Source organism: Glycine max, chromosome 3 (genome assembly GCF_000004515.6).
Source record: "Glycine max cultivar Williams 82 chromosome 3, Glycine_max_v4.0, whole genome shotgun sequence".
Taxonomy (NCBI): domain Eukaryota; kingdom Viridiplantae; phylum Streptophyta; class Magnoliopsida; order Fabales; family Fabaceae; genus Glycine; species Glycine max.
This window is the reverse complement of record NC_016090.4, coordinates 839,220-866,967: the sequence shown is the minus strand read 5'-3', so window position 1 is coordinate 866,967 and position 27,748 is coordinate 839,220. Positions and strand designations below refer to the sequence as shown.

General features: G+C 31.2%; 2 protein-coding genes across 4 annotated transcripts; one reads left to right on the top strand and one right to left on the bottom strand.

Annotated features, from left to right (window-relative positions):
- Positions 1 to 224: 224 nt before the first annotated feature.
- Positions 225 to 6,039, bottom strand: LOC102660091 (putative recombination initiation defects 3). The gene is made up of 12 exons (XM_041014289.1): positions 5,839 to 6,039; positions 5,217 to 5,376; positions 4,331 to 4,475; positions 4,019 to 4,153; positions 3,590 to 3,642; positions 3,300 to 3,491; positions 3,050 to 3,130; positions 2,854 to 2,903; positions 1,648 to 1,792; positions 1,345 to 1,435; positions 958 to 1,076; positions 225 to 684 (listed from the first exon to the last, which is right to left on the bottom strand). The coding sequence occupies exons 1-11, from the start codon at positions 5,904 to 5,906 to the stop codon at positions 982 to 984; spliced, it is 1,215 nt and encodes a 404-aa protein (XP_040870223.1). The 5' UTR covers positions 5,907 to 6,039; the 3' UTR covers positions 225 to 684; positions 958 to 981.
- A 10,534-nt stretch (positions 6,040 to 16,573) lies between these two features.
- Positions 16,574 to 23,022, top strand: LOC100780079 (U-box domain-containing protein 33). Of its 3 annotated transcripts, none has more exons than XM_014773413.3 (9): positions 16,574 to 17,751; positions 18,308 to 18,429; positions 18,505 to 18,629; positions 19,092 to 19,196; positions 19,340 to 19,730; positions 19,820 to 19,960; positions 20,238 to 20,768; positions 21,139 to 21,903; positions 22,589 to 23,022. In XM_014773413.3, exons 1-9 carry the CDS (start codon positions 17,478 to 17,480, stop codon positions 22,769 to 22,771), a joined length of 2,637 nt encoding a protein of 878 aa, XP_014628899.1. In that variant the 5' UTR covers positions 16,574 to 17,477; the 3' UTR covers positions 22,772 to 23,022. The 3 variants fall into 3 exon arrangements, with proteins under 3 accessions (XP_014628899.1, XP_003521882.1, XP_006576315.1); XM_003521834.5 differs by having other exon boundaries at positions 16,576 to 17,751; positions 19,823 to 19,960; XM_006576252.4 differs by lacking the exons at positions 16,574 to 17,751; positions 18,308 to 18,429 and having other exon boundaries at positions 18,504 to 18,629; positions 19,040 to 19,196.
- Positions 23,023 to 27,748: the final 4,726 nt, after the last annotated feature.

Genomic DNA, 27,748 nt, shown 5'->3' with positions numbered 1-27,748 from the left:
AAGGTTGGGGCCAATATCAATCCCCTTTCCAAGTTTCTACCAACACAAGGCTCAAGAAGGCCCAACAATTTGGAACTGCGAACACAGTTTTCTTCAGAAAAAGTTCAATTGTCTTCTGAAATATTTCTCCTCTTTTTTTCTGTCAATTTTTTCTTTTTTGTAATTACTATAATGAACTAATGATTTCTTTACAATGTGAGAAAAATAAGAGAAAAAATGTGAGATAAGATATGATAATATGGTGTGATAAATTGAGAAAAAAAATAAGATAAAGTCGTAAAAAGTATTATAAATATTTGTTACATGTATATTGTAATAAAACTACAAGGAATGAAAAAACTTAGTAAGCTTTCAGTGAAGTTGAATATCTTGCAATCAAAATAGAAAGAACAAAGAACTTTCTACGGGTGAAAATGCACTGTACAAAATTAATACTAGTTAACAAACCAAATAAAAACGAACAATTTCTTTAAGATAAACTTAGATACAGTTTAATACGTGGTTTTGATACTATTGCTAATTAAAGTTACAAATGAGTAGTATCCGTATAGCAAAGATTGATACTAATTTTTAAGGTGAGATTTCACTTTATTAGGAAAAATACCAAAAGTTCCATAACCTTTTATCCAAAATTTAGCCCGGGTTTTTTTGTTTCCTTCTGCATCTAAAAGTATCAAATTCCTCCTGCACAACCAAGAAAGAGGCATTCAAATGACATCCATTTTACTGTCCTTAACTGTTACTGAATTGTAAACATAGCTTGTTGACAATTCAATATTACCCATGACTTGCAAAATTGCATAAATATTTGGTAGACTTAGGTTTGCCTTCTTTCGTACAGAATAAAATAGTTGAAAGTTTTTTTTTGGGTGAATAAAATAATTGAAAGTTGAAACGATTCAATCTAACATATTGTTATAGTGATATGCACATGGAGTCAGAAGTGGAAGATGTTACCTTCACTATATTGTTATTGTAGTATTAAAATACTTTCCTCTTGCGCCTCCTTGCTTTCCGCAAAATTCGCTCAGTTTCTTCCTCTGTTTCCTTGGTCAAGTTGCCAAGAAGGTCTTCTCCTGTTCTCCGTGGAAACATACATTTACAGCAGTTATTATTTCTATTCAAATGACGAATAACAAGATATTTATAAAGAGTTAAATTAAATATATATTGCAAATCAATTAATACACAGTTAGCTTTATAGTACAATGCACACAAATTTCCATAATTAAAATCTGGCCACAGTGTGCATTTTTAATTATAGTCATATAGTAGTAGTAGTAGTATTCATTGCCTATAATATAAAAGAAAATCAAGAAGTTCTATTGTCGTTTTGTCAACTACCTGAGTTTTCTTGGAACAAGCAGGAAAAACCTCCATCAATATCCTCATCAGATTCTATGACAATAGCACAGTCTCTACCTCCCCTTATATACTGTCATTGAAATAGCACATGACAATTGATAAAACACACATAAGATTTGTAAAATACTGAAATTAATAAAAAGAAATCATTAACATGAAAATTAAGTGACAATTCTCACTGTCAAATGCTTCTTATATGACTGTTCGTATCATAATTCAACTAATAAAAGGGCATGTAACTTTCTGATCATGAATAGAAAGAGACAATTTTTTTTAAAATACCTTCTCAATGTGTGGTTCTTTTTTCTTTTGCACCATATCATATTTTCTTCTATCTGAAAAAGGGACTCTTTCTTTTTTTACTGGCTTCCAGCCTCCCATTTCCACCTCTGGAGCTACAGTAGCTTGTATGCTCACCTTCGCCTCACTAAAGTCAAGAAAAATACCTTGACCTTGGTCATGCTTATAATCATAACAGATGCTTTTGCAAGTGTCAGATATAACTAGTCGTAAATATAAAGCATTAACAATTCGATACAATTGGAGAAACAAGTATACTATAAAATAAATCAGCACTCCGATATAGCTGGATTTTGTCAGCCAAATAGCAAAGGTGGATATTATAAATAAAACTAATGATTAAGAGTGCAGAAAATCGAATAATTGCTATCACGTGTTTGTTGTGAAAAAATAGGAAACGCACAATTCTAAAGAACAAAGGATGAATAGCCTCCAAAAGAAATGACTCACCGGTTCAGAAGGTGAGAATTTGGAAATACATTAATTACGGAAAAATGAACCATATTTAATAGTTTATGATTTTTTTTTCTTTTTTTATATTGCTGGATTAATGAATATCGATAGGATCAGGTTTCCTCCCGGAGAAGAAGGAAACTTATCATACAATCAGAGTCCCACATTGAGTAAAATAAATTACTGAATGTGGTACTTAAATCATAAAGCTCCCTCAACTTTCAATAATAGCACTGATTGATCGAGACTTAAATAAACGAGGACATCTCAACTACAAAGTCCTAACAAATAGTGTTATTCTCTATTTTTTGAGATAATGTGTTTGTCAAATCTAATTCATTCAGCCACAAAGCAATGCAGCGGTTTAATCCAATAAATCGAGTTTTTTTTACTCAACTATCATGTTGTTTGGAACAACTTACACACATATGAAAGCTACGAAATAAATAATTGTCACTAATCTATCTCTTTCAGATCAAATATATGTCATGCCATAAAAAATTAAATTCAATCCACAGTATATTAGTCCTCACATTTTGTAGTGAAAAGTATATGATAATATTATTAATATACAAATTGAAAAGTATATGATAAATATATGTCATGTCAATGCTTCAAAATTGCTTCATAAATAAAACTTACTGAAATTGACAAATAATGCAGACAAATGGATGTAACTTCTCTAATTGATTAGACACTAATAGTAGAGTAGGCGAAGTTAAAAGTTAAACATACTTAGCAAGAGGCTGACGCATTTTCGGTGTGGTAATCTGTTTGGTAATACTCTGCAAGCCAACAATGGAAAGAATAATCAGGATTCAAGAGCACGTAATCTTTCACAAATGAAAAAATGGAACAAGCTAATAGTACATTTACCATTAAAAAAATAACAGCGAAGTATGTTAATGGTTCATTAATAGAGATAAAGCACCTTTGAAGACAAAGTGGTCGGCGCCAGATCCTTTTGGTTGACGCTTTTTAGATTGCAAGAAATTTCCTGCAAGTACTCATTAGTAAAGTATCATTGTTGACAGTCATCTGGGTAACTATAGTGGTGAAAAAAAAATGAGAAGAGGGTTTCAAGAAATCTTTACATTGTAAAAATTATATGTACCTAACCTTAAAAATTAAAAGTTTACTACGTGTTCATGTTTTAATCATTATTGTCATATGGTACGTGCCTGCATTTCCTTGGTGATGTTACGGAGATCATTTTGTACGTTTTGCAGAGAGGCTTCAATTAGCTGAGGCAACGCAGAAACCGCCAAATATACTTCCCGTAACTTCTCTTTCTTTGAAACATGGCTCATTTGTTCAGCTAAAGATTTCAGGCTCCCTTCAATGATTGCTTTAATTTCTTCTTGTCCTTTAGTCTGATTTAAAACCAGACTATCAGTCTCATTTGTTCAGATAAAGATATCCATTGATGTTAGTGAAATAATGCACGTTAAGACAGAAATCAGGCTATTACCATTAACTGAAGTGAGTTATCCTGAGCAATCAACTTCTGCCTTATGCATTCCACTGAATGGAAAGTGAGGAGTTAAAATTATACACTAGGTTATAAAAGTAATTCAAATAATAGACCGAGCCACAGAATACTTTCAGATTATAAATTTGAAGATGAGTGCAATGCACCCATCCAAAAAAAAGTCCAGACTGAGCAGGTTAGCATCAAACAGTAAATCGAGCTAGATATCAGAGTTCTTAGTATAAAAAATGAGGCTGCCTTCAGCTGAAGTGTGTTTCAAAGAATATACAATTGTTGGAAAATGCAACATAAGCAGAGAATCAAAGGAGCGGCATACAAAATTTCAGTAGAACATCTTGATTGGTATAAATACAACTTCAAAAAATCTTTTTCAGAATATTGTCAACAGTTATAATGTGAGTCTCTTACCCTCCAAAGTAATTTCCTTTGTTCCTTTGTTTACTTGCATTACATCACTTTGAACAGAATCCAAGATCATTGTGAATCTGCCCAATGAAGTTTCCATTATGCCAATTCGGTGTTCAAGTCCTTCACTTAACTGACCTGCTAGAGCAAATAATAGATTTATTATCATCAGTAAAGTAACATGCGAACGTAAAAGGACTCTAACTCAATTGACTTCCTGCCTTTGTCTCATGATCACTCTTAGATATGTGTCTAATGTGGATGCCAAAAATATAAGCTAGAAAAATAAAACACATTTTCATTAAATACTCTTACTTTTATGATCAGCAGAATGCCATTTGAGCATTAGATTGGACGAAGATCTTGAGTTAGGTGCTTGACTCTCTTCCCGTGAATATGTAGGTCGGGAGAAGCTAGACATCCTCCTCAAAGAGTTTTCATGTTCTTGAGAACCAACTCTCTACAAGGATTGTAAGAATATAATAAACATTCAAATAGAATCTTGAATTGCTCGTAGTTATGCTTATATACTTATTAATGTTAAAAACCAAATATGTTAGGTTTACTTAAAACATTTCATAATTGAGTGAAGCCTCTTAGAAGATGCTTTCTATTTACCAGGAAAACTTACTGGTAATAACCTGTTAGTATTATGCATCTGAATAATCGGAAGCAGGGTATAGGAGGTTTTTCCTATGATATTTGTCAGCCAAACTTAACACGTAGTGCTTTTTAGTGTTGTTATTCAACCTAGATTGCAGTTTCAGCTTGATAATCTATGCTGATCTTGAATGCAAATCTTTTTATTATATGAATTACCGAGCTAAAACTCCAAATATAATTGGAAACAACACCAAAATTACCTAAGGAATGACATCTAAGTTTTGTCCTAAATTTGTAGTTTTACTTTTAAGTCCCACACAACACAAGATAATGACAAATATGATAAATCTAAGGTTAACCACTGAATAAATTGCTACACTCTCTGTCTGTGTAGCCTAAGCAGCACAGGGACAAAATTAACAGCATCATTAGCAATTTCTCTCGCAGATCATGCTTTATTTCTACTGGTTTGACATTAGTTTTTTTTTTTAGGAGTCACGAAAAATTTATAAAAAGAAGTACAATCAGGCTTATTTTCAGAACAAGAATGCTACAAGGAAAACCACTACTACATCATCATCATAAAGCAAGAATTAACCTGATCGTTCGTCGTGACGGCCTCGTCGAGAGAGTTTTGGGAGAAATGTGACAGCAATCCGTGCTGAGACGAAATTCCCTGAGAAAGCGACTGCTGAGATGGCTGCGAGTGATGCTGAGAGTGATTCGCTTGCAATCCACTCGTTACATTGTTCGCTTTCCTTCATACAGCAAAAAACGATAAAGAAAAAAAAAGTGTCAACATCAACACTACTACATCACTATTTGTCGTATACAGATAGCTCAAGAAAAGAAGCACGAATTCGAAATGCGTCATAATAATATGCCTGAACTACGGTTCATCAGAGTTCGCCTAGATAATTCAAATTACAAATCATTTTAGCTTAGTTTCCAGATCTCGTTGTTTCGCAGGATCCAAACAGAGCGTGATCTGCAGAAAATCATGATATTCGAAAACACGAAGTGAATTGAATTGAAGCAAAAATTCATCCTCGAAAAGGACGCGTGTCGGAACGAAGTTCAAATCTACAACTACAGCTTCTTGTTCTCTCGGAACAAACTAATCGAATGAAGATATTCTATGAGAAACAGTGGATTGAATGAAGTGAATCGTAATTTGAAAAGTGAAAAGCGAGAAAACGATGAGAGAGAGAGAGAGTGACCTTCGATGAATGAGAGGAGGAGGAAAGACAGAAATGGAATTGAGATCGCAGGCTCTGTTGATCTTCATTTTCGTTTCGGATCGGAGATGAAACGGTGGTTAAGTAATCGTCGTCGTAACTTGCATAAACGGCAAGCGTTTCGAGATTGCGAGAGAAGAAGAGAAGGAGGATCGCAAATAAAGGCGGGAATGGAATGGGAATTTGAAGATGGAAGAGAGAGACCGTTGGTTTGGTTCGGGGTGGTATTTATTATATTAGTTGGTTTAAATAGAAAATGGGCTGGATCAGGAGACACGGTTCTTTTCCACCAAAAAAAAAGAGACACTGTTCTTCTTTCAAAGTTCAAATTAGGAAGAATTTCAGATTTCATCTTCCATGTCTTTAATAATTATCCTGATTTAGGATGAAAGAAAAGAAAATAGAGATAAAAAAATATAGATAATTATACATTTTTTCTATTTGGTTAAAGGAAAAATATAAAAAATACAAATATAAGGTTTTACAAATAAAAAAATGTTCTTTTTTATTTTTAAATTTGAATTTTTAAATTTTCTCTCCTCTCTTATTTTGTATTTCCTCTAAAGAAAAGGTAAAAGGAGCGTTAGAATAATTTATTTTATATTCACCAGAATTTTCCATTAAAACCATATTTGTAACCAAAAGCTCCTCTTTTTTTTAGATCGACAAATTAAAAATATGTCTTAAATGAAAATCATAAGTGTCAATAAGTACAACAATTTGTAACCACTCATTTAATGTCTAAAGCTAAGGTTCAACAACAACACATTTTCTTCATGCATCTTACACTATACAACTCAAAATGAATGCATAAAATAAGATTCAATAATAGACTTACATCAAGAATAAGACACATGAATCGTCAATCCACTCTCACACTTCCTATACCCTCCTCCGTGCACGTCTTCCACAGTTAGCCAAGCTCCATGCACCTCAAAGCCTCTAAATACACCATCGCATCTCATAGATGCTAAGGTGATTTACAATTCACATAACAAAAGTGTAGTCAAAATGACTTGATCTTGTTTTTCATCCAAGACCAAGCTAGAAACTCCACTTCTTGTATGACCGATTCCTCCTCAAATTCCTTGTTTTGAAAAATGCTTTCATTCCTTGGCTTCCACACACATCACAATATTGCACACCACACCACATATCATCATCTCTCTTTTGCCCGTTTATCATTGATAAAACTCACATGTTGCCACATTTTGAGGTAATACCACATCAAGACATAACCAATTATAACACCTTTTCCATATGGCATCTACCTTTGAGCACATGAATAGGATATGAGAGCAAGTTTCTATTTTACTATAACACAACGGGCATGTCAACAAATTTTATTCAAGTATGATATTCCTCTCTTACCAAGGTTCTCTCTTGTTGGGAGCCTATTTTTGAGAGCTCTCCATATAAAATATATCACCTTGGTAGGCACATTTGGATTCCACATGAAGGAAAAAAATGTGATTGGGTTGTGAAATATATAGTAGCTCATGTAAAGACTTATATGATGAGCTCACACTATATTCCCCATTACCATCTTTTAGTCACACCCATTTATCCTCCTTTTGCAAATGCACTTGTACATTTTTCAACAACAAATGAAAAGCTTCTACCACTTCATGCTCCCAGGCAAACCAATTCCTCCTCCATTTGAAATCTCATTTTCACTCGCTTCCCTCCCACACAGTCATATCTTTTATAAACCATTATTTTTGCTCTGAATTTGTAAAAAAAAAGTCTACTATGAGATGGGGTAAAACACTCCCCTCCCCATAAGCTCCTCTAATTTACTTTTCTCGAAATTCCCTACCCTCACAATTTTTCTCAAAAAAGTTATTTAATTAAGAACTTTTATATAAAGAGTGTTTAAGGAAAAAAAAACATGTTGGATTGAATATTACCAACAATATTTTTTTCGTAACACAACTTCTTTTACATATTGGAGAATAAGCCAAAAGAAAAATGAAACTTATTAAAAAAAAAAAATACACCCACATCGGTGAAGATAAACCTCATTAATCCAGTTTACTTAAATGATTAGGTGTCCCAATTAGAGTTAGAAAACCATTTGTTTTTTTGCACTTTAATGAAAAGTATAATTTTTAATCTAAATTTACAATTGAAATAAATTTGTAAACACAATCTAATTACACTTAAGAATTTAATAATAATTGTGAAGCATAGTGGCTGTACATCTGTGGGCTCCATGTTGACCAAGAACAAGAAAAAGCTCGTATGGCTGTATGGCCTGCTTCGTGTTTTCGTGATCATGCATATTCCCTGGCATATTCTTCTGCCGGTGTCCACCTTCCATGCATATAGTTGCTAATCAAACCATTAATGTCCACAAAACTATTTTTTTTTTATTCTGTCTTTGTTGTAGATGATAACACATTAACGATGTGTTTGGTTTAAAGAAAACAAATAAAAGATAATTTTTTTAATTAAAATAAAATGTACAAGACATTGATCCCACAAAATATAATATAATTTTTTTTCCTTTAAAACAATCAAAGTCTGACACGTATGGGTCCTCCTATTGTTTAATATATGGTGTTAATGTTAATTAGTAAAATAAACGAGGTTAGGTTAGGCTAAGTGGCTAACCAACCATATCTCCAAGAATCGTGGACTCAAAGCGACGCCAATGCTACAGCAGATATGTAATCACGTCCTTTATGATGCAAATTTCTTTAATCAACGGTCCAACGACTCATGTAATAAAATATAATATTTACTTTTTTTATATATTGTCAAATTACTCCAAAAATAAAATAAAATTAAATCCATGAATAAAATTGACCTCTTCTAAGAACATAAACTACTAAATAGTTGACCACAATTAAGTTCATGTAGATAGATTTTACGTTGAGTTAAGTTGTGCAAGACCTGAGTCTGACATTAACATATATGATATTTTCATCATTGCAGTTGTTAATACTTAATTTCGATTTTTATTCCTAGATATGAGGCGAACTTTTTTAACCAACAGCACCAACTCATGTAAAATTATTTTTAAAGAAAAGTAATGATCCATTTTTCTAATTATCTCGATTCCATTATCGGGTTTGCCAGTGGAAAACTATTAAGAAATACTGCTTAGTTTTTTATTTATTGTTTCATATTGGCACATTCCTCCCAAAAAGAACAAAATCTATGGAATAAATTTGGCCTCTTATTTCCTAGAACATGATTTATTGATTTATTTAATTAATTGGCATGATATACATGCAAGTTAAGCCTACGTTTCTAATGAATGGCATGCCCTATTTCCTTTCTTATTCTCTAATTAATTTTTGGCAGGTTAATAAACTGACAAAAGCACAGCAAACTTAAATTAATGCCAACTATAAAATGAATGTCTATGGTTTATTTTCCTTTTCTTTCATGTGGACCTTATCTAGGGAAACATCTCTGTACTTTCGTGAATCTTTACTAGGAAGATAAGATTTCATATTAACACATTTTATGCCTGGCACGAAACCTACGTTGAGCCTCCAGGGCTCCCATAATCACTAGTTTAGCACCATCATGCTATTAATAAATGATTCTAGTTTCTTTTCCATTGCGTATCGCTTGCATTCGGATTTTTGAATAAACTATTATACATTTTGGTCTTTTAAAATGTATAATATTGTTACATTATATTAGTCCTTAAAATTAAGAAATTTTTAAACAAGTCTTCTAAATTTTCAATTGTTTTATTTAAATCTCTCAACTTAATTACTTTCTTTCTTTTTGATTTCTAAACATATCTTAATTTTATCATTTTAAGTCACAGTTTTTTTTTAATTTTAGATTATTGTGATTGATGAAATATACTTTCATAGACTTCTTTAAATTTTTCTTGGTTTTATGAATTAACGTTATAGTACTATATATATATATATATATTATACTTTAGATTAAAATGGTTGTTTACTTAAAATAATAATCTTCCCCAACTTGTTAGTCTCCACATACATTTCCTTTTCCTTTGCCTTTCTGTCATTCTGTGTAGACTTTTATGACCATCTTGTTGCAAGGCATGCATAACACGAAATTAAATTCAATAAGAGTGGGCCAATACATGCCGAGGGAAAACAACTTCTCCTGTCAAACGTTGCATCATGCATGTAGTCTATTTTTTTAATGTGACACGTACACGGTTTACTATTAAATTTAGGAAAAACTATGATTGTTAGGTAATTAAATTTTCCGGGGAAAAGAAAGTATATATTACGGGTTCACTAATTAAGGGTCATTTTCTTGTTTACATGTTAATTTCTTTCATCCAATTTCAAGTTTCTCCATGAGTTCTTACCTTAACCAAGTGATCAGGAAGAGATTTGTTCCATGTGGAATAGCATGGATAAGGTTAAGTTGGAAACATCTAGCTAGAGCCTAGTAATGACCAAACATACAAGAAAATTGATATTTCTTAAGATTTTTTTAACAAAAAAATTATAGATAATTTTTTATATTTTCTTATTCAATATAAAAGTCGTAAAAAGGTAATATGGATTTTTTTAATAAGTAGAAAATACTTTCTTTTACAGATGTAGAAAAATAGTTCGATATCATAAATTAAATGCAATTAATTAAAAAGTAAGTAATATGTAAATATTATCATTTAATGTTTAAAATTTCATATAAAAATAATATTATCAAAATTACTGCATTTAATTTATATATTATTATTTTAACCATGTTGGTCCCTCCAAAAAAAATTTCTCAAGCTAGCTGGTGGTGTGTACAATGACATAAATGAAATTTTGAATTTAAGATCCCGTGTAAATTACCTAAATTCCTCACGCCACTAGCTAGTCTAACCCTAATATGTTTATTTGTTATATCTAATTTATATCCAATAAGTGTATGAAATGGGTCTTGTTTGCATTATATATGATAATAATTAATGTTTTACTTAACTGTAATATTGATCACACCATATATATGGGTGTTGTACGTACTAGAGTGAAAAGAGTAAATTTTAATTATTAACTACATGTCAAAATTTATTAAGAACAAGTTATTAAGAAAATCATTTAATTATAGTTTAAAAGTATGAAAACAAAATTTTGAATGTATTGGAAGAGTTTAAGATTTATCTTATGAAATTAAATACTTGTATAGGTATTTGAAAGAACTTATAAAAACAACTTTATAATCTATTCATAAGTTATTTTCAACTTAATTATTTCAATAAGCTCTTTAAGATAGATTATGAAAATAGTTTTCAAATTATACTTAAAAAATTTAATCTTATTTTCTTTAATTATAGGGAATATCTTACATCCTAACTTTTTTTAGAAGTATAGTAATAAGTTATGTTTTAGACTACTTTAATAATAGCTATAATGTGTTAATTTAAAAAATAAGTAAGAGTATATTTTGTGCGAGTGGTTTTATTATCCCTGGGACTGCAGGTTGGAAAACTTCCCATTTGCATCATTATCAATAATCTATATCTATACTGTTAATAAAAAAATATGGTATTTTGGTGTACATATTTATTTTCTTATTTCATCCTTAAATCATCTTTTCAAATTTCTTTTTTATTCTATAAGTACTCTTTTCAAGTAGTCCACATTTCACTCACATCTCAAAAATTACTCAATAATTTTTTTATTTCTCAAAATTTTTATTCTATAAGTACCCTTAGGTACTATTAATAAAGGAAATATCTCTTATTTGATGTTGATATTTCATTGGACAGTTTTATATTTTTATTGATATTTAAATTACTTCTTAAAATTTTAATTTTTTTCTAACCTATAGTAACTTTCCACTACTTTTGTAAGTTTTTTTTATTCTATCACTTTTTTTATTAACTGTATTTAACTTATGATTTTTAATTTTTTTTACTTATTATTTTAAAAAAATTAGAGGCACGGACGGAGTGTATCTATCTTCCCCTAGTTATTATAATAATATAATGGCCTAATTTTTATATATCTCTATTTTTTTGACTGATTTATTTTTTTAACTAACATTATAAACTACACTATTATTTTGTCTTTTTTTAGAGGAATTATTATGTCTTAACTACATATAAAAATCATTGCATATAAAATTTAATTTGAAAATATATAATTATACACATTCTCATTTTTATTTAATCTCCATTATCATTTATTTTTATTATTTAAGAAATATAGAGTCACAAAATGTCTCTTTTTATCTAGTGCAGTATAATAAGACAAATTTTCCATATTTATTTTTTGGCATTAATATCTCTTTTTGTACGGCAAGAAGTGCGCCATGCAACAATATCTCTTCCTACGTTGAATGAAAAATAAGAAAAATCTTTCTGAGTTACAGTTTTGACAGCTACTTCTGAAAGTTAAGTTTGATTTCGATCTAAATCAATCAGAACCAGTTGTACTGTAGTAGGGCAAATGCCAAGACATGAGTGTGTGACGAGTTCAGAACTTCGATGTTTTTAGCGAAAACAACAAAAAGACCTTTAAATACAAAAAAAAAGTCTCCAGAGTGACCACAATTAAATTGCAGAAACCGCGTGAGATGAAGAGATGTAAGTAGGTCTATTTGAATTGGGATTGGTGAAATTTATGATTTAATCTAATCAAATTTAGATAGGTTGGTTTGGGTTGATTTTTTAAGAAAGAAAAATGAAATTCAACCAAAATTAATTCATATGTAAACGGTTTGGATTGAATTAAATAAATGAGTTAAAATATTTAATTTTGTCTGTTTTTTAAAAAATATAATATTTTTTATAAGTTAAATTTTTTATTAAATGAACCAGACATAATTATTTTTTGTTAGATTTTTTATTAATTTTTTTATGATGCTGTCACATCTCACTTCATTCTACTGACTCTTCCTATGTATTTATCCAATATCCATGGAGAATGAAAAATTAAACATATTATATTTGAGATAAGGAATTTCAATAAGTATATACTGAGATGAGTTTCAAACACTTTTTTTTATGCTAAAATTAATGAGACATTATGAGGACTACTCTTTATAAATATATTCCAAATATTTTTAGAAACTCATCTAATGTGATTTAATAAAACCCTTGTGGCTTTGATCTTGAAGGTTAAGGATGCATAGATACTTACTCAATTCAGATTGATAAGTCTATGTAATCAATAACCAATAATATTTGATTTTTTAAAATTTAAATATATATATATATATATAATAATAATAATATAATACAAATTAACAGGTCAATGAATCGGTGGGTTCAGATATTAAAACCCATGACTCAATTCAAAATTCAATGGATTTGATTGATTCAGTTCTTGTCTGACTCAAATACAAAAATTACCCAATCTAAATTTTTAGGTTGATTTAGGTCAATTCAAATTTACTGATAACCCACACCCGCTTACACTTTATTGAGATCAGAAATTGGGTTATTGATTTCTCTTTCATTCAATTTTTATTTTATTATATATTTTTTTCATTTTTTATCATACCAGTCTATATGTATCCCTATTGATGCACCGTTTCACATATTTATTTTAAAATGAATAACATAAATAATAAATCATGAAAAATTATAGTAATTATATAACGGTTGAATAAGTTTTTTCTTATATATATATATATATATATATCTAGATTATTTATTATATCTATTAATTACATATCTCATATAGATAGATTATTCATTATATCTATTGATTTATCTTTTTATCACTTTTTTCTTCTACTCATATATACTTCCAAATAAAAGATTCACCTCCTAATCATATGCTCCTACAAACACAAAATTCGAGATTATCACATTCATTAATTCATTACTACATGTGCTACAATGTTGTAATACTTACCGAAAACAAACATACTTAAAACAATTTATAACTTAATAAAATGATACATATTCAAACTCTATATCATCTTTAGAACATAACATTTGAAAATGGATAATAATATTAGAATCATGTAGAAAGGGCACTCATGAACCATCATCATGAATCATGATCAAAATCAACATCATACATCAACCATCATTATGAGTCTATCAATTATCATAATCATATACACCAATCATAAACAACAAAAACAAACTCTATTTCATGGAACGATTAATCTAAGTACATCTCATTTTAAGCCAAGTGTTTAAGTTCTTTCAAAGTAACATGACTTAGTTAAGAATCATGGAGATGGTGTGAGGCATTGGCCTACAACTAAGGTTTCTAAAATCTAAAGTGTGTCTAACTTCTTAAAGTAAGAAACCAAAAACAGAAGGACAATCATGAGTTCTATGTCAAAGTGTAGATAATAAAAGTTGTATATGACAAGAAATATGATTCTAGAAGTAGCCAAGTCAAGGGATAAATATCAGAAACTACACATGACAAGATTATCAAGAGATGCATTATTGAAGATGATAGTGAAGACAAACATGTTTACACCGTCAAGAAACATACACCAAAAGTTGTGAAGAATAACATCGATCATTCACTAGTGTATTGATGCACTATCGTGACAAGTTATTCTGATGATAATGATTAGATTTGAAGAGAAGAACTAGTTTCGAATTGCTAGTCCTATACCATCAAGGCAATCATGTAAAAGAAAGGAGTCTCTCACATTTGCAACAATCATAAAAAGATCAAATACTATTTTGTAGAAAAATCACTTTTTTGAAGAGTAACAAACCTCATGACTATGCTGGAGAAAGGAGAAATCATAAATCATTGACAATAGTAGGCATCGACAGATTAATTTAAAATTCAAAGTTGTGTGCAAGTTGTTCCAACTAAGGAAGGACGAGGAACCAACTTGTGATGGGTCCAACTTAGAGTAGATCTCCTTGGCCTCCAAGCCTCTTAAGACAAGGAGTAATGAATCTCCTTGGCCTCCAAGACAAGGTGCAACAATCATCTTCAAAGGGTCTATATAAGGACATTGAAGTGCAACTGGAGTTCTTTGCTAGAAAGGAAAAAGTATAGAGAGGACAAAGGTCAAAAGCCATATATATATATATATATATATATATATATATATATATATATATATATATATATATCATTAGCTTCTGATACTAGACTTCGTTAGCCTAGTCTCTCTTGAACTAAAGAGTCAAATCTATCTAGTCATAAAGAGTCTGTAAACATCTTCTCAAAGGAATCTTATTGATAGGTTTTCCTTGTGAGATGTATTAGATACTTTCCAAATAGAACCCATTTAAGATAGGCAGCCTCAGAACAATAATTAGGAGAATTCTCTTCTGAAGGTTGAGAGTGACCACAATAGATTATTGTGAAAATCAAGTAGCAAGTGTTATTGAGGGTCCAAAGTCTGGAGTGACTTTTCGAAATAATACTTAGGGGGAATTTGTGAAGGCTTAGAAAATATTGAGTCTAGGAGCTTGTGGAGATTTCAAGAAAGAAAAAATACCATTGTTGGTGCAAATCCTAAAAGTGTAGGGACTTGGTGTAGTCCAAGATTGTATGAACCAATATAATTCATGTGGGTATTTTATTCTTTTTATTGTTTTTGATGCATTTTAAATGATTATATATCTGATTACTTTGATTACCCAATGGATACCAATCAATGTGAGCTTCATCAATTATGTTTGTTATTTTTTTGCTGAATGGTCATCAATTATGCTTTAGGTCCTTGTTGTTAGATTTCATCTTAAAATCAATTGACATTAAGTGAAGATGCCCAACAGATATTTAAGCTGCACTCCAGGGATTGAGACAACCGATGTGAGACTTGGGCATTTCCCAATACTTGTAATATAGCTTTCTTTTTATAGTCCTTATAAAATATTTATCTTTCAAAATAATTCATGTCAAAGGCATTTACAATAACACACACCCACACACATATATTAGAATGAATTAAATTATACTGGTGTAATTTTGACAACTATTATATCATCTATAACTTTTAATTGAATAATATTTTCTTAAGATTCATTATTAGATTAAAAATTTCTTTCACATAAATCACATATGTAAAATATTATATATATATATATATATATATATATATATATATATATATATATATATATATATATATATATATATATATATACACATTTATTGGATGAATAATGATAGATGCTTAGATAAACACTTCTCCATTACAAACATTTAATGTCATTGTCATTTTCTTTTTTTTTTCTTCTTCTCATCACGTTATATTATCATCTATGAACCTATATTTAGTTATTAACCTTTTTCTTTCTTGATGTCAAAATAACACAAGAGTGTGCACCATTTTTATTATTGGATATCAGTCCAAGTTACACCTGTTTTAATGTGTGACAAATATATCATATTAATTTAATAGATTAAGATTACAATTGTTGTAACACCCCGATCGAATCACACCAAAGTGAGAAGGATTTAAAAGTTGTGCAAGTATGAGACTGTAAAGCTGAAAATGACTTAAAAAAAATTAATTGGTACTATCTATATCAATTAGATGTATCTACTTTTCCCTAGCCTATTACATAAAACTCCACACTTAAGCGTGTTTGGCTTAGAGTAGTTATGCGATAAGTGACCTTATGGAAAATTTATTAAAAAACGTGTGAATGAAGACAAAACACGATGAAAAGTTTCATGTTAATTTGTAGAGTCAATGCCGAGAAGTTAAGAATCAAGAAGTTACCGTCGTTATTCCCGAAGATTGGAAATTGGAAGTCCAAGTAGTGTGGCTAAACTCTTTCTTCGAAACTTCGCAAGAATAGGGAACATGGAGGGAGAAGAAGAAAAAAAGGTGCATAAGCCAAAAGTTGTAGGGACATGGGGTTGTTCTTGTAATTTCCTAGGTTCCTTTGTGTTTCTATTTATGATTACTTCGGTGTCTCTTCTGTTTGTACATTACCATGGTATCAGCTCAAGACAACGGCACCCTTTTCTATTCCTATTAGACAACAAGATAAACACCTGCAGATATATAAAAATAAGGCCATTTCCTTTTCATTTCATCACTTTCCATCATCCTATGAATTTTTTTTATATGATGATAGACAATGAACATGTTGCATATTTTTGCAAATTTGAGTGTCCTAGGTTGAGTTTGTGCCACTTCTAGGTAGAGAAAAGCTGAATATTTTGTTCATGCTTTTTAATTTAATATTTTGTTGAGTGGGAATTCCATTTCAGCTAGGGGAGATTTTGGTTATGAATTCTCTTAATTGAGACAAGTGGAAAGAGCTTTGTAAAGAATAAAGATGTGCTTTTTTTTATATTTCTTTTTCCGTTCTTGAGAGAAATATTGGCTAGTTTGAGAAATTTTATTTATTGCTTTATTCATTTTTTTTGGTTTTGGGTAATTGGGATTACCAAGTTTTGATGATTATGTTTTTGGGTAGATTGAGATGTGGTGTGTAATTGATAAGAATCAACAGGACAAGACAGAAAGACACAACAATTCCGGATGAATTGATAAGCCATGGACCTTGTTCTTGTAGTGCTTCAATGTCCTTGTTTCTTGTTTGATCCTCATTAGTAATAGAGAGAAAATTCTTAGTAACTGAATTCTTTTATATTTCGTTGGCTAGAAAGTTGAATTGGAATGTTGAGTTTCTCAGTTTAACGTAATTCTCTTCAGAAGAGGAAGAAAGAGTCTTTTTAGAAGAGTCTCTTAACTGTTTTCAACCATCTTTCATCTGTTTTAGCATGGCTGTGGTGAGTCCTATGCCTGCAACTCCACCACAGGTCAATCCTGTGAACTTGCTTCGTAATACTGGGGTTCCTGGAATCATGACTAGTAGGAGAGAAATTGTAAATGAACCTAGTCCAAGTATGGTTAATGAGACAATCTATGTTGCCGTGGCAAAAGATGTGAAAGATAGCAAATTAAATCTGATATGGGCAATACAGAACTCTGGAGGAAGGAGAATTTGCATCCTTCATGTTCACGTGCCAGCACCTATGATCCCCTTGGCCTTGAGTAAGTTTGCAGCATGTGTGTGTGTGTGCATATGCAATTTTATTTGCGGATTAAGATTATAGTTTGATACTTTTTTCTTTTTTTTGAAATTTTATACAGGCTAAACCTGCCTAAATTAAAGTCAGTGGCTCATTCCTAGTAGACATAATCAATCAAAAGTTAAAGATAATTTTTAGTACAAATTTTATTAATTTTTAACAAATCATAGGCTTTTTAATTGATTGTGCCAATGAACATTATTCTTCTCTTACAAGAATTGCTCGTTTGATGACCATTATTTTAGAAATTACTAGGGGATTTGAACTGAAACTCAAAATGGCCCAGAAGATAATCAGTCCTTTGTTTAAATTCTAGTGTTAAGAATTTATTTAACTACGCTATGACTTATGATGTTTTCTAGGTCTGCTTTTGTCAAATCCAACATTTGACGTATGATTTATTCTTTCTAGCAGTTAATTTCAAGGACTGAATTTAGCTGTAAAAATAATTTGCTGTGCTGTGTACGATTTTCATTTTCTCATGATGATCTTTAACTTCTTCATTTGGATATTTACAGTGGGTGCCAAATTTCCTGCAAGTGCGCTGAGAGAGGAGGGAGTTCAAGATTACCACGAAAGAGAAAGACTAAAAATGCACAAGACTCTGGATGCTTACCTTTTTATCTGTCAAAGGATGGGGGTAGATTTTCTAGCAAACCTTTTTTTCAAAAGTAAACTTACTTTGTTTTTGACTAATAATAATTTTCTGATATAGGTTCGTGCAAGGAAACTACTACACATTGAAATGGATTGCATAGAAAAAGGAATTGTTGAACTCATCTCCCGGTATGGCATACAGAAACTTGTAATGGGAGCAGCATCTGATAAGTACCATTCAAGGTAAGAAGCCAGCTAACATATTAGCTAATTCAGAAGCTAATTTTAGCTCATAGAGAAACTCACTTCATTTTTTTCTTTTTATTTTCTTCTCCTAAAAGTCTTTCTGGAGAAGCTTACCCAAACAGACCCGTAGCCATATTATCTGTGTGGGGCTTGGAGCTTTCTGTTAAGCATGTTATACTTTCACTGTTTTGAATTACTATTTCTCAACATTCTTATCTGTGGAGCTTGACTTTGATCTCTCCCTCTTTGATTTAATTCCCCTCTTGAGGATTTTGGCTTAACAGCAAAATTCATAACCCTTTGAAATTTATATCCATTTGTAACTTTGCTGGACTGTATTTCATTTTATAAATAAATTCTGATGATAAACCATTTGTAACCTGAATATTTTGTTATCTCTATATCAGTTATGAGTCACTATAATCTTTCCAATGAGCTCCCACTTGGATGATGTTGCAGGAGGATGACATCCCTCAGATCTAAGAAAGCTATATATGTATGTGAACAAGCTCCAGCTTCTTGTCATATACAGTTTATCTGCAACGGCTACCTCATACATACAAGGTATGTTGTGTTATGAAAACTGATGACTTCTAAGTACAAGGGATAGTGTCTTGATTTTATTTTGAACTTTGATTTGATGTACTCTCCCAATAGTATTTGAACATATTATCTTTGGTACTGATATAAGTGCTATATCAATTCAGGGATTGCAGTTTGAATAGAGGGAATGTAGAGGTTGAATTTCCTTTGTTGCAGCAAATGGCAAACTCTGAAGTTGGACATTCACCTAACTTGAGTTTCCAATCAATTTTGCAAGGGCAAAACCATGGGATAAAATTAACTAATCCAGCTCAAGAGTTATTTCGTAGAGTAAGGTCTGTTAATGATGGACATATGAGAAGCCTTGAATCTGTTTCTTCTTCAGAAGGGTTTTTAACTCCACCAAGCAAGTTCAGTAAAAACATAAGTTCTATTGAACCAGGATTGACCCCAAATTTGATTAATGATGGAAGTGAGAATGCATTAGACTTGATTTTGAATTACCCTTCTCTGATTAACAAGGATCTTCATCATTCATCATCTCCTAGTGTACTGGTATGCATACTTTATCCTCTTTCAGAATGTGTAAGGCATCTTACTTCTGAGCCTTATGATAATATTTTAAAATTGTGATGGAACGCTAGCAGGATGAAGGAATGGATGATGCTCTCTATTATCAACTTGAACAAGTAATGGCTGAGGCTTCGAATGCTAGGCGTGATGCATATCAAGAAACTGTTAGGCGCAGTAAAGCTGAAAAAGATGCTATTGATGCTATTCACAGGGTAACTATTCTCTTGTTGAGTTCTTATTACTTCTGCAATGTGTGGATGATCATGTTTATAATGTGAATAGTTAGTTAATTCTAGTTGTTTGTATCCCATTTTCAAGTTTTTTAAATAATTCTAAGTGGTAAAGCATTGGTCAGACCTAATTATAATCTTAACTGATGCTAAGCTCATTTGAATGAATGAGCATCACTTGAGGTTGTCTCATCGTGTGCTGAAATTGCAAGTTGATATAACTTCTAATTAGAATCTTTTTGAACCACCCAATTGGCAGGCTAAAGCCACTGAAAACTTGTACAAAGAAGAGCTGAAACTAAGGAAAGAACAAGAAGAAGCAGTAGAAAAAGCAAATGAAAAACTTAACAATATGAAGAGCCAGACAGACAAAGTTAATGAGGAACTCCGACTTGCCTTAGATCAGAACTCATCACTAGAGAATCAAATTGCATCAACTGAACTTATGGTAAAGGAGTTGAAGCAAAAGATTATATCTGCCTTGGACCTGTTACAAAACTACAAGGATGAGCTAGATGATTTGCAAATACAGCGTGATAATGCAGTGGGAGAGGCTGAGGAGTTTAGGAGCAAACAAGGGGAAGCCTCATCAAGCGCACAGGAGCTTCACTGCTTCTCAGATTTTTCCTTTCAAGAGATTAAAGAAGCAACAAGTAACTTCAATCCATCCAAGAAGATTGGAGAAGGTGGATATGGAAGTATATTTAAAGGTGTCTTGCGTCACACTGAGGTGGCTATAAAAATGTTGAATCCTGACAGCACGCAAGGACCTTTGGAGTTTCAACAGGAGGTAGGATGGATTGAGTTTTGCTTGATATTTTGGACATCATCCTATTTTGGTCAGCAATAATAATTTTTGGCTAGTTGAATAATATGAATGTCTTAAAGTTGGTTGTAATGTGTAAGTTGTTATATGTGGAGCTATAAAATGAATTTGAATTTGAGTCCTTTGACCTTATCTAGTCCAGTTTTGTAGTGACACAGATATATTCTTTACTCCCATTTTGGTTTGAGTTGTGGTATTCATACAACAACTCATTGTGTCGATTTCTCTCTATCACATCATTTGTTATATCTCATCTTTCTCTCTCTGTTAGTTGTACAAATTGTTATACAAGTTGTTGGACAAATAACATTTTTCTGCTTTGGTTTTGTATCAGGTTGAAGTATTGAGCAAGTTAAGGCATCCCAATCTTATCACACTTATAGGAGCCTGCGCAGAATCTTGGACTCTTGTCTATGAGTATTTACCTAATGGAAGCCTTGAAGATCGTCTCAACCGCAAGGATAACACACCTCCACTATCATGGCAAACTCGAATTTGCATTGCTGCAGAACTTTGTTCTGCTCTCAATTTTCTTCACTCCAATAAACCTCACAGCATAGCGCATGGCGACTTAAAACCCGCCAACATTCTCCTCGATGCAAACCTTGTTAGCAAGCTCAGTGACTTTGGAATCTGCCGTATATTATCTTGTCAAGACAGTTCCAGTAATAGTACTACACAGTTTTGGAGGACTGTTCCAAAGGGAACTTTTGTGTATGTGGATCCTGAATTCCTTGCTTCTGGTGAACTTACACCAAAGTCAGATGTTTATTCATTTGGAATCATTTTATTGAGATTGATGACTGGGAAACCAGCCCTGGGAATAATAAAGGAAGTGCAATATGCATTAGATGCTGGAAAGTTGAAATCCATCTTGGATCCTTTGGCTGGAGAATGGCCATTTATGCTGGCTGAAGAGCTGATTCGCTTGGCTTTGAGGTGTTGCGAGATGAATCGGAAGAACCGGCCAGAACTTTATTCAGATGTTTGGAGGATACTGGAACCAATGAGGGCTTCTTCAGTAGTCACAAACACCTCTCAACTGGGTTCTCAAAGGCTATGCCAACCTCCTCCTTATTTTATTTGTCCAATCTTTCTGGTAACTCATTCTTTCTATCTTCATTTTTAGTTTCAGCTCAACCAAAATATGTATCCTCAGATGCTTTAGGATCTTTTGGAATAGTGAACTCTTCAAAGTTCAAACAATATATGCATCTCAATGACCAATTTACATAGAAAATTTAAGTTAAATTAATTTTTTTGTCCTCTAGTTTTTTGTTTTGTTTAAGTTGATCCTTTAATTTTAAAAATCTTTTCAATTTGGTTCTACCATCTAAACTAGACCAACGGTGATGGTTTTAAACGGCTACAATATACATATTTCCTAGTCCTGTCAATTTAATTTAGACCGTAGAATCAAATTGAATCTTTCAAATATTAGATGATCAAATTAAACAAAAAATAAAGAATCAAATAGAACTTAAATAATAAATTAGAGGACAAAAATCTAATTTAACCGAAAATTTAATCAAAGTTTTGTGAGATAATTTTTTGCTGGCTGTTATGTCATATTGATTACTCTACATTTATATCCTTTTTGTATTAGTTCATACTTGCCTATTCCCAATGTGATTTTTATTTCATAACTTTTTTAAGCTTCGTTTATACAAAGGTTTTCCAAATCCATCATCCTTGTATCTGTGAACCATAGAGCTTTCATTTAGAAAAAAAAAGAGTAGCATATAAGAAAGTTCGTTCCCCCTCATTGTTTTCCTACTTTGCAGGAAGTCATGCAAGATCCACATGTAGCTTCGGATGGTTTTACTTATGAAGCTGAGGCTATACGCGAATGGCTGGAAAGTGGTCGTGACACTTCACCAAGGACAAATTCCAAGCTTGCTCATCGCAACCTTGTTCCCAACCACGCTCTTCGCCATGCGATCCAGAACTGGCTTCAAAGTCACTGATCAAGTTTCTCATTTTTTGATTAAATTGTAGCTCTACTTCTTTATATTAAGTTTATAGGAGAATTTGTTATCATACCAGTCTTTAAAATATGTAAACCACGTTTTGTATAGCCATCATGTTGTTTAGGTTCTATTTGTGCGCTTCTTTCTACCTTCAGTTATTGTAACAAGGTAGCATACCATGTATATATGGATAAACACTATCTTATGTAGTTATCTTTAGCAGTTGGTAATGCTACTGTTAATCTTAATATGAATCATTCAAAAATGAACCATCTCAACACCATGCAAGGCAAGAACTATTCAAAGTTTATATTAACGTAAACTAGAAACTAAATCAATCAAATTCAAATGATACATATTTAAGCATATATTTTCAGGAATTAAAATAACAGATTGTGGATTCTATCACAATTAAAATCTCAGTAACATTGCTGTAAACATACTAGTTGCTTTTAGGAATGTAAGAAAGTTAAAAAAATATATTCCTACTTCCCAGATCCTTCTCTGGTCGTTGCTAGAGCGGGTTGAAATGGTAAAATGTCCCGGGGCATATGAAGAATGGTATGCCAAGGTTGATCTAATTAGTAAGGAACATACTCATCCTAAAAGGATGTAGATTCAATTCCAGCTACTAATGTGAGGATCTTGTTAATGGGTAATTTGTAAATACTTTTTTTGTTATAAAATAAGATCTGTCCTGACCTGATAAGTTTCCAAATCGAACTCATCTAAATTTTTTGTTATAAAAATAAATAAAAATTATGGAGAATGGTGTTGAAATTTCCTTGATGGGGCACTTCTCACCATTAGGTTGCTCAACATACCAGGAAGCACCTCCAGTTTGTGTAGCCGTAGAGGGGGAAAAACTCCACCCTCTTTGTGATGGAGATCCACTCTCAAAATAGGTTTGTCTGCTCCCATCTGAGTTCCCTGTCAAAAAGCATTCCAAATGATACACAAGATAAAGTGAAGAGTAAGAGGTAAGAGTAGAATCATCAATTGAAATAAACATGACTCATAATTAAAATATAGGCATGTAGTAATATGAGCAACCTCAAACTGTTTCAGAGTGCTCATAAAGTTATTCGTGCTCTCTTCGTCCATGAAATTCAACCGCATGGAAGGCTTTTTTGCTGCCATCTGGATTGACATTGACAGCACATGACAGAGGATTAAGAGTTGAATCATCAATTACAATATGCAAGGTTCACATAAGATAAACATGTGTTAATGAGTGCAACAACTTCAAACTGATTCATACATCTCATTTCATGGAATTTGAAGGCTTATGATATGAGGTATGGTTTTAAACACACACTGTCACGTCCACTCTTAGAATTATAAGATGATTTACATCAGGTGACTCGAGAGTCGAGGGCTAGAATTTTATCAAACTACTCATTAACCCGCGCGTGTGCACGTTTATAAATAAATAAATGTATAATAGTAGTATAATTTAGAGAAAACAAAAATAACTAAACAAAAGAATGAATAAATTATAAAATAAAATTCACAAACTAAATTGTAAGTTTAGGGTTAAGAACATTTACAAAAATTGATATTAGTTTTTGTCTGTATTCCTAAATATTATCATCATTAGTAACCTATATCTTAAAGAAGATATAGCAAATTGTGAATTGAGGGGAGTTTCCACATAAGGAAAAATGCTTATGTGAAAGACTTTGTGATTTTTAGAAATCTAAAATTGGTAATGTCACAATCTGCAACTCATAATGATATATTATATATAAATAGATAAATGGATAATTACATATTACATCACCTTTATAAGTTCTCTTATTTTCAAATATGCACCGCCTTATTCACAAGTATATAATGCTAGGTTACTGGTAAAGAAAATATAATGCTAGATTTTCAAGTTTTGACAAAAAAAAATGCCTTACATATTTTTTTTCTTCTATAAATGACATTTTAATCAAATTTAATCTCTTAATAATTAAAAATTAATAATCATTAATATATATATATATATATATATATATATATATATATATATATATAACTTCTAAATGATCAGAATTTCAAACAATCATTTACTCAGTAATATTTGTATAATATCAATTACACGTGACAATATGACACAGCTTTCATGTCCTACTATGACAAATTTATTTTATTGCATTTTTGTGACTAAAATATTTAACCTTTATTGGGTTAGAAAGTAAATTATAAATATATACAGGCTTTATGTGAAAGAGAAAAGCAATTAATTTAGTGTATTTAGTTATCTTTAGTTAATTAAATGTAAAAATTGAAATAACAAAAAAATATCTTAACCCTTAAAAAAGAAAATAAATGTGATGCGAGAAGAGACGAAAAGAAAATTAAGAAATAAAAAAAAAAAAGAGAAAGAAGAAAGGTTCACCAAATAATGAGTGATGAGGATATAAAAAATAGTATTATAGAAAGTAATATATGAGTGATGTGTAGAAATAGAAAAAAATATATTTAGAAACATGAGTGATTCTATGAAAATTATGTTGAAATGTAAAATAACTTTGGGACATGCATGTACCTTCCACCTGGGGCATCTTGAATATTTTGGGACATCTCCTTTACTAAACATGCGTCTACAATCATACACAATTGCTTTTAAAATATTTGTAAATGGATGAAATATAAGAAATTTTATGTAAAAATAACAATAGAATAAAAGTATCTGAGTTTCCTATTGACAGACCTTGTGTCTAGAGTCCAACCATACTAGCATTGTCATCAGGTATTTGTCCACAGGCATATACCATAATATTGCAATGGCATAGTTGTATGCTTTCGAACTTGCAATTTACTACTTGATCAACTTAGGTACTGCTGATAAAATAAAATTACTTCAAGATAACTGAATGTCATGCCAATTGCCACCATTAGTGAATATCTAATCAGTATGCCATGTCAATTGCCCACACCTGATCTTGCATTTTGGTACCTGTACCCTGTTTCTTCTCAAGCCGTAAAACATAAAAATGAGTAGGAAGTATTAATGTTGTTGTCTGCCAATGCCAAAGATCAAAATGATCTTATGAACAATATAGTAATATTGTTGGTATTATTATTTTTGAAAGATTTTAATAGAATTTAGTAACTGATAAAAACATTTGTTTCATAGAGTTGAAAAACATTAATTACTCATGACATAAAGGAAGTATAACAAATTGTGAAATGAGAGAAGTGTGTTACATAAGCAAAAAGGCTGACATGGAAGGATATGCTGCATTCTGCGGCTCAATTTTTATATATGATAAGTAGATATAACACCCTTGTGTGGGAAATACCCCAATTTTCTCAAGTCTTCAAAGCTACCATTCTAAACACTTTTATGAGACAAAATTTCCAGCAATTAGAATGGTACGGGAAATCCCAAAACATAACCACAACATGCATCCATTTATATTGGTATAAAAATTAGAGCTTCATGGGTTAAGAGATTTAGTTGATCACCATGCACACAGAAAAAGCTTCTCGCACTCATATTTTGGAGCCAAAAAACTGTGAATATACATAGAAAGAATGAGGGAGAGATTAAAGGTTGAAACTTAGTAACCCAAAATAACATGCAAGAGCCAAAAACAAGCCTAATTACTAAAAGACTAAATTCAAGGATGAAACTTGGTACCCAAAAACGAACATGCATACATCAAACCAAATGGAAAGAGATGAATAGGTGGAGCTTTTACGCCATTGTGATGCTTGGATTGTAATAAAACTCTTACCTGGTTAAAAGCTTGATCAGGTTTTGTTGTTGGAGTAGATAAAAGCTCGTGAGTCTACGCTTCTCCAAAGTGGTGATCGAATATTGCTCCTTCAATTCCTTATTTTTCTTTTGTCGTCACCGTCACAATCACATTCACCCTCAAGAGAGGGGTAAGACTGCACACAGTGGTTTGGATGTAGACGTACGCATGCAATAAAACAAGAAATAAATTTAGAAGATAATACATTATTTCATTCTTTCCGTTATAATTATGGTCCCGTGGGTTATTTTATATAGATAAAAAATAAATAAATAAATAATAATTTCACAGTATTTAATTTATCATTATTAATTTTTTTAGTTTTTATGATTCATTTCATTAATATTATAAAAAAATCAAATGAAAAAATAATTAATATTATATTAAAAAATAAAATAATAAATATTTTGGGACAATTTTTTTCTTCTTTCACAATGCTCATTATGAAACAAAGTGAGTAATAAATATATTTTTACTTATCATTTATATATAATTATAACTAGGAATGTTTTAAGGAATTATGTTATATTTCAGAAATTATATTCCCAAAGAATATTATATCGTTATAAATATTATTTCTAGGTATATTTGAAAATGTGTTGGGTATATTTTAAAATTTAAAATAACTTAAATTGAAAAAGAAAGTGAATGGTATTTTAGGAAGCCTCTTTGTTTTCATGAAAATATCACATTTTCATTTCTTTTTATGGTAATAAAAGTTTAACAAAATATATAAAAATGAAAGTAATAACATTTCAAAGAAACAATAATACTTGGGAATAATCATTCAAAGCTTGTAAGAAACATGACAATATAAGCATATAACATTCCCGAGAATAACTGGGAAATTCCCCAACCCCTCCAAAAAAAATCCGCATAAAGTTTACGGGTCATTTTTGTAATTTCCAATGCATTTAAAAAGACATAAACTTTTAAAATCAAATTAAAAGAAAAGTAGTTTTAAAATTATCATTCATTGAGAAAATATAGCATGAACTCGCTGAATGCAATCAGAGTCTCAATTTTAAATAGTAGGATGTCAGATTTTCCTTTCTTGTTGTGCATGTGGTGGATAATTTCCTGTGCAATGATTGCATTGTCAGATGTGCCTTTCTTGGTAATAAAACTACTTTGTAAGGGCCCAATGATCGTATCCAAATGAGGTCCCAGTATATTAACCAGAACTTTAGAAATGACTTTAAACAACACATTGTAGAGGTTG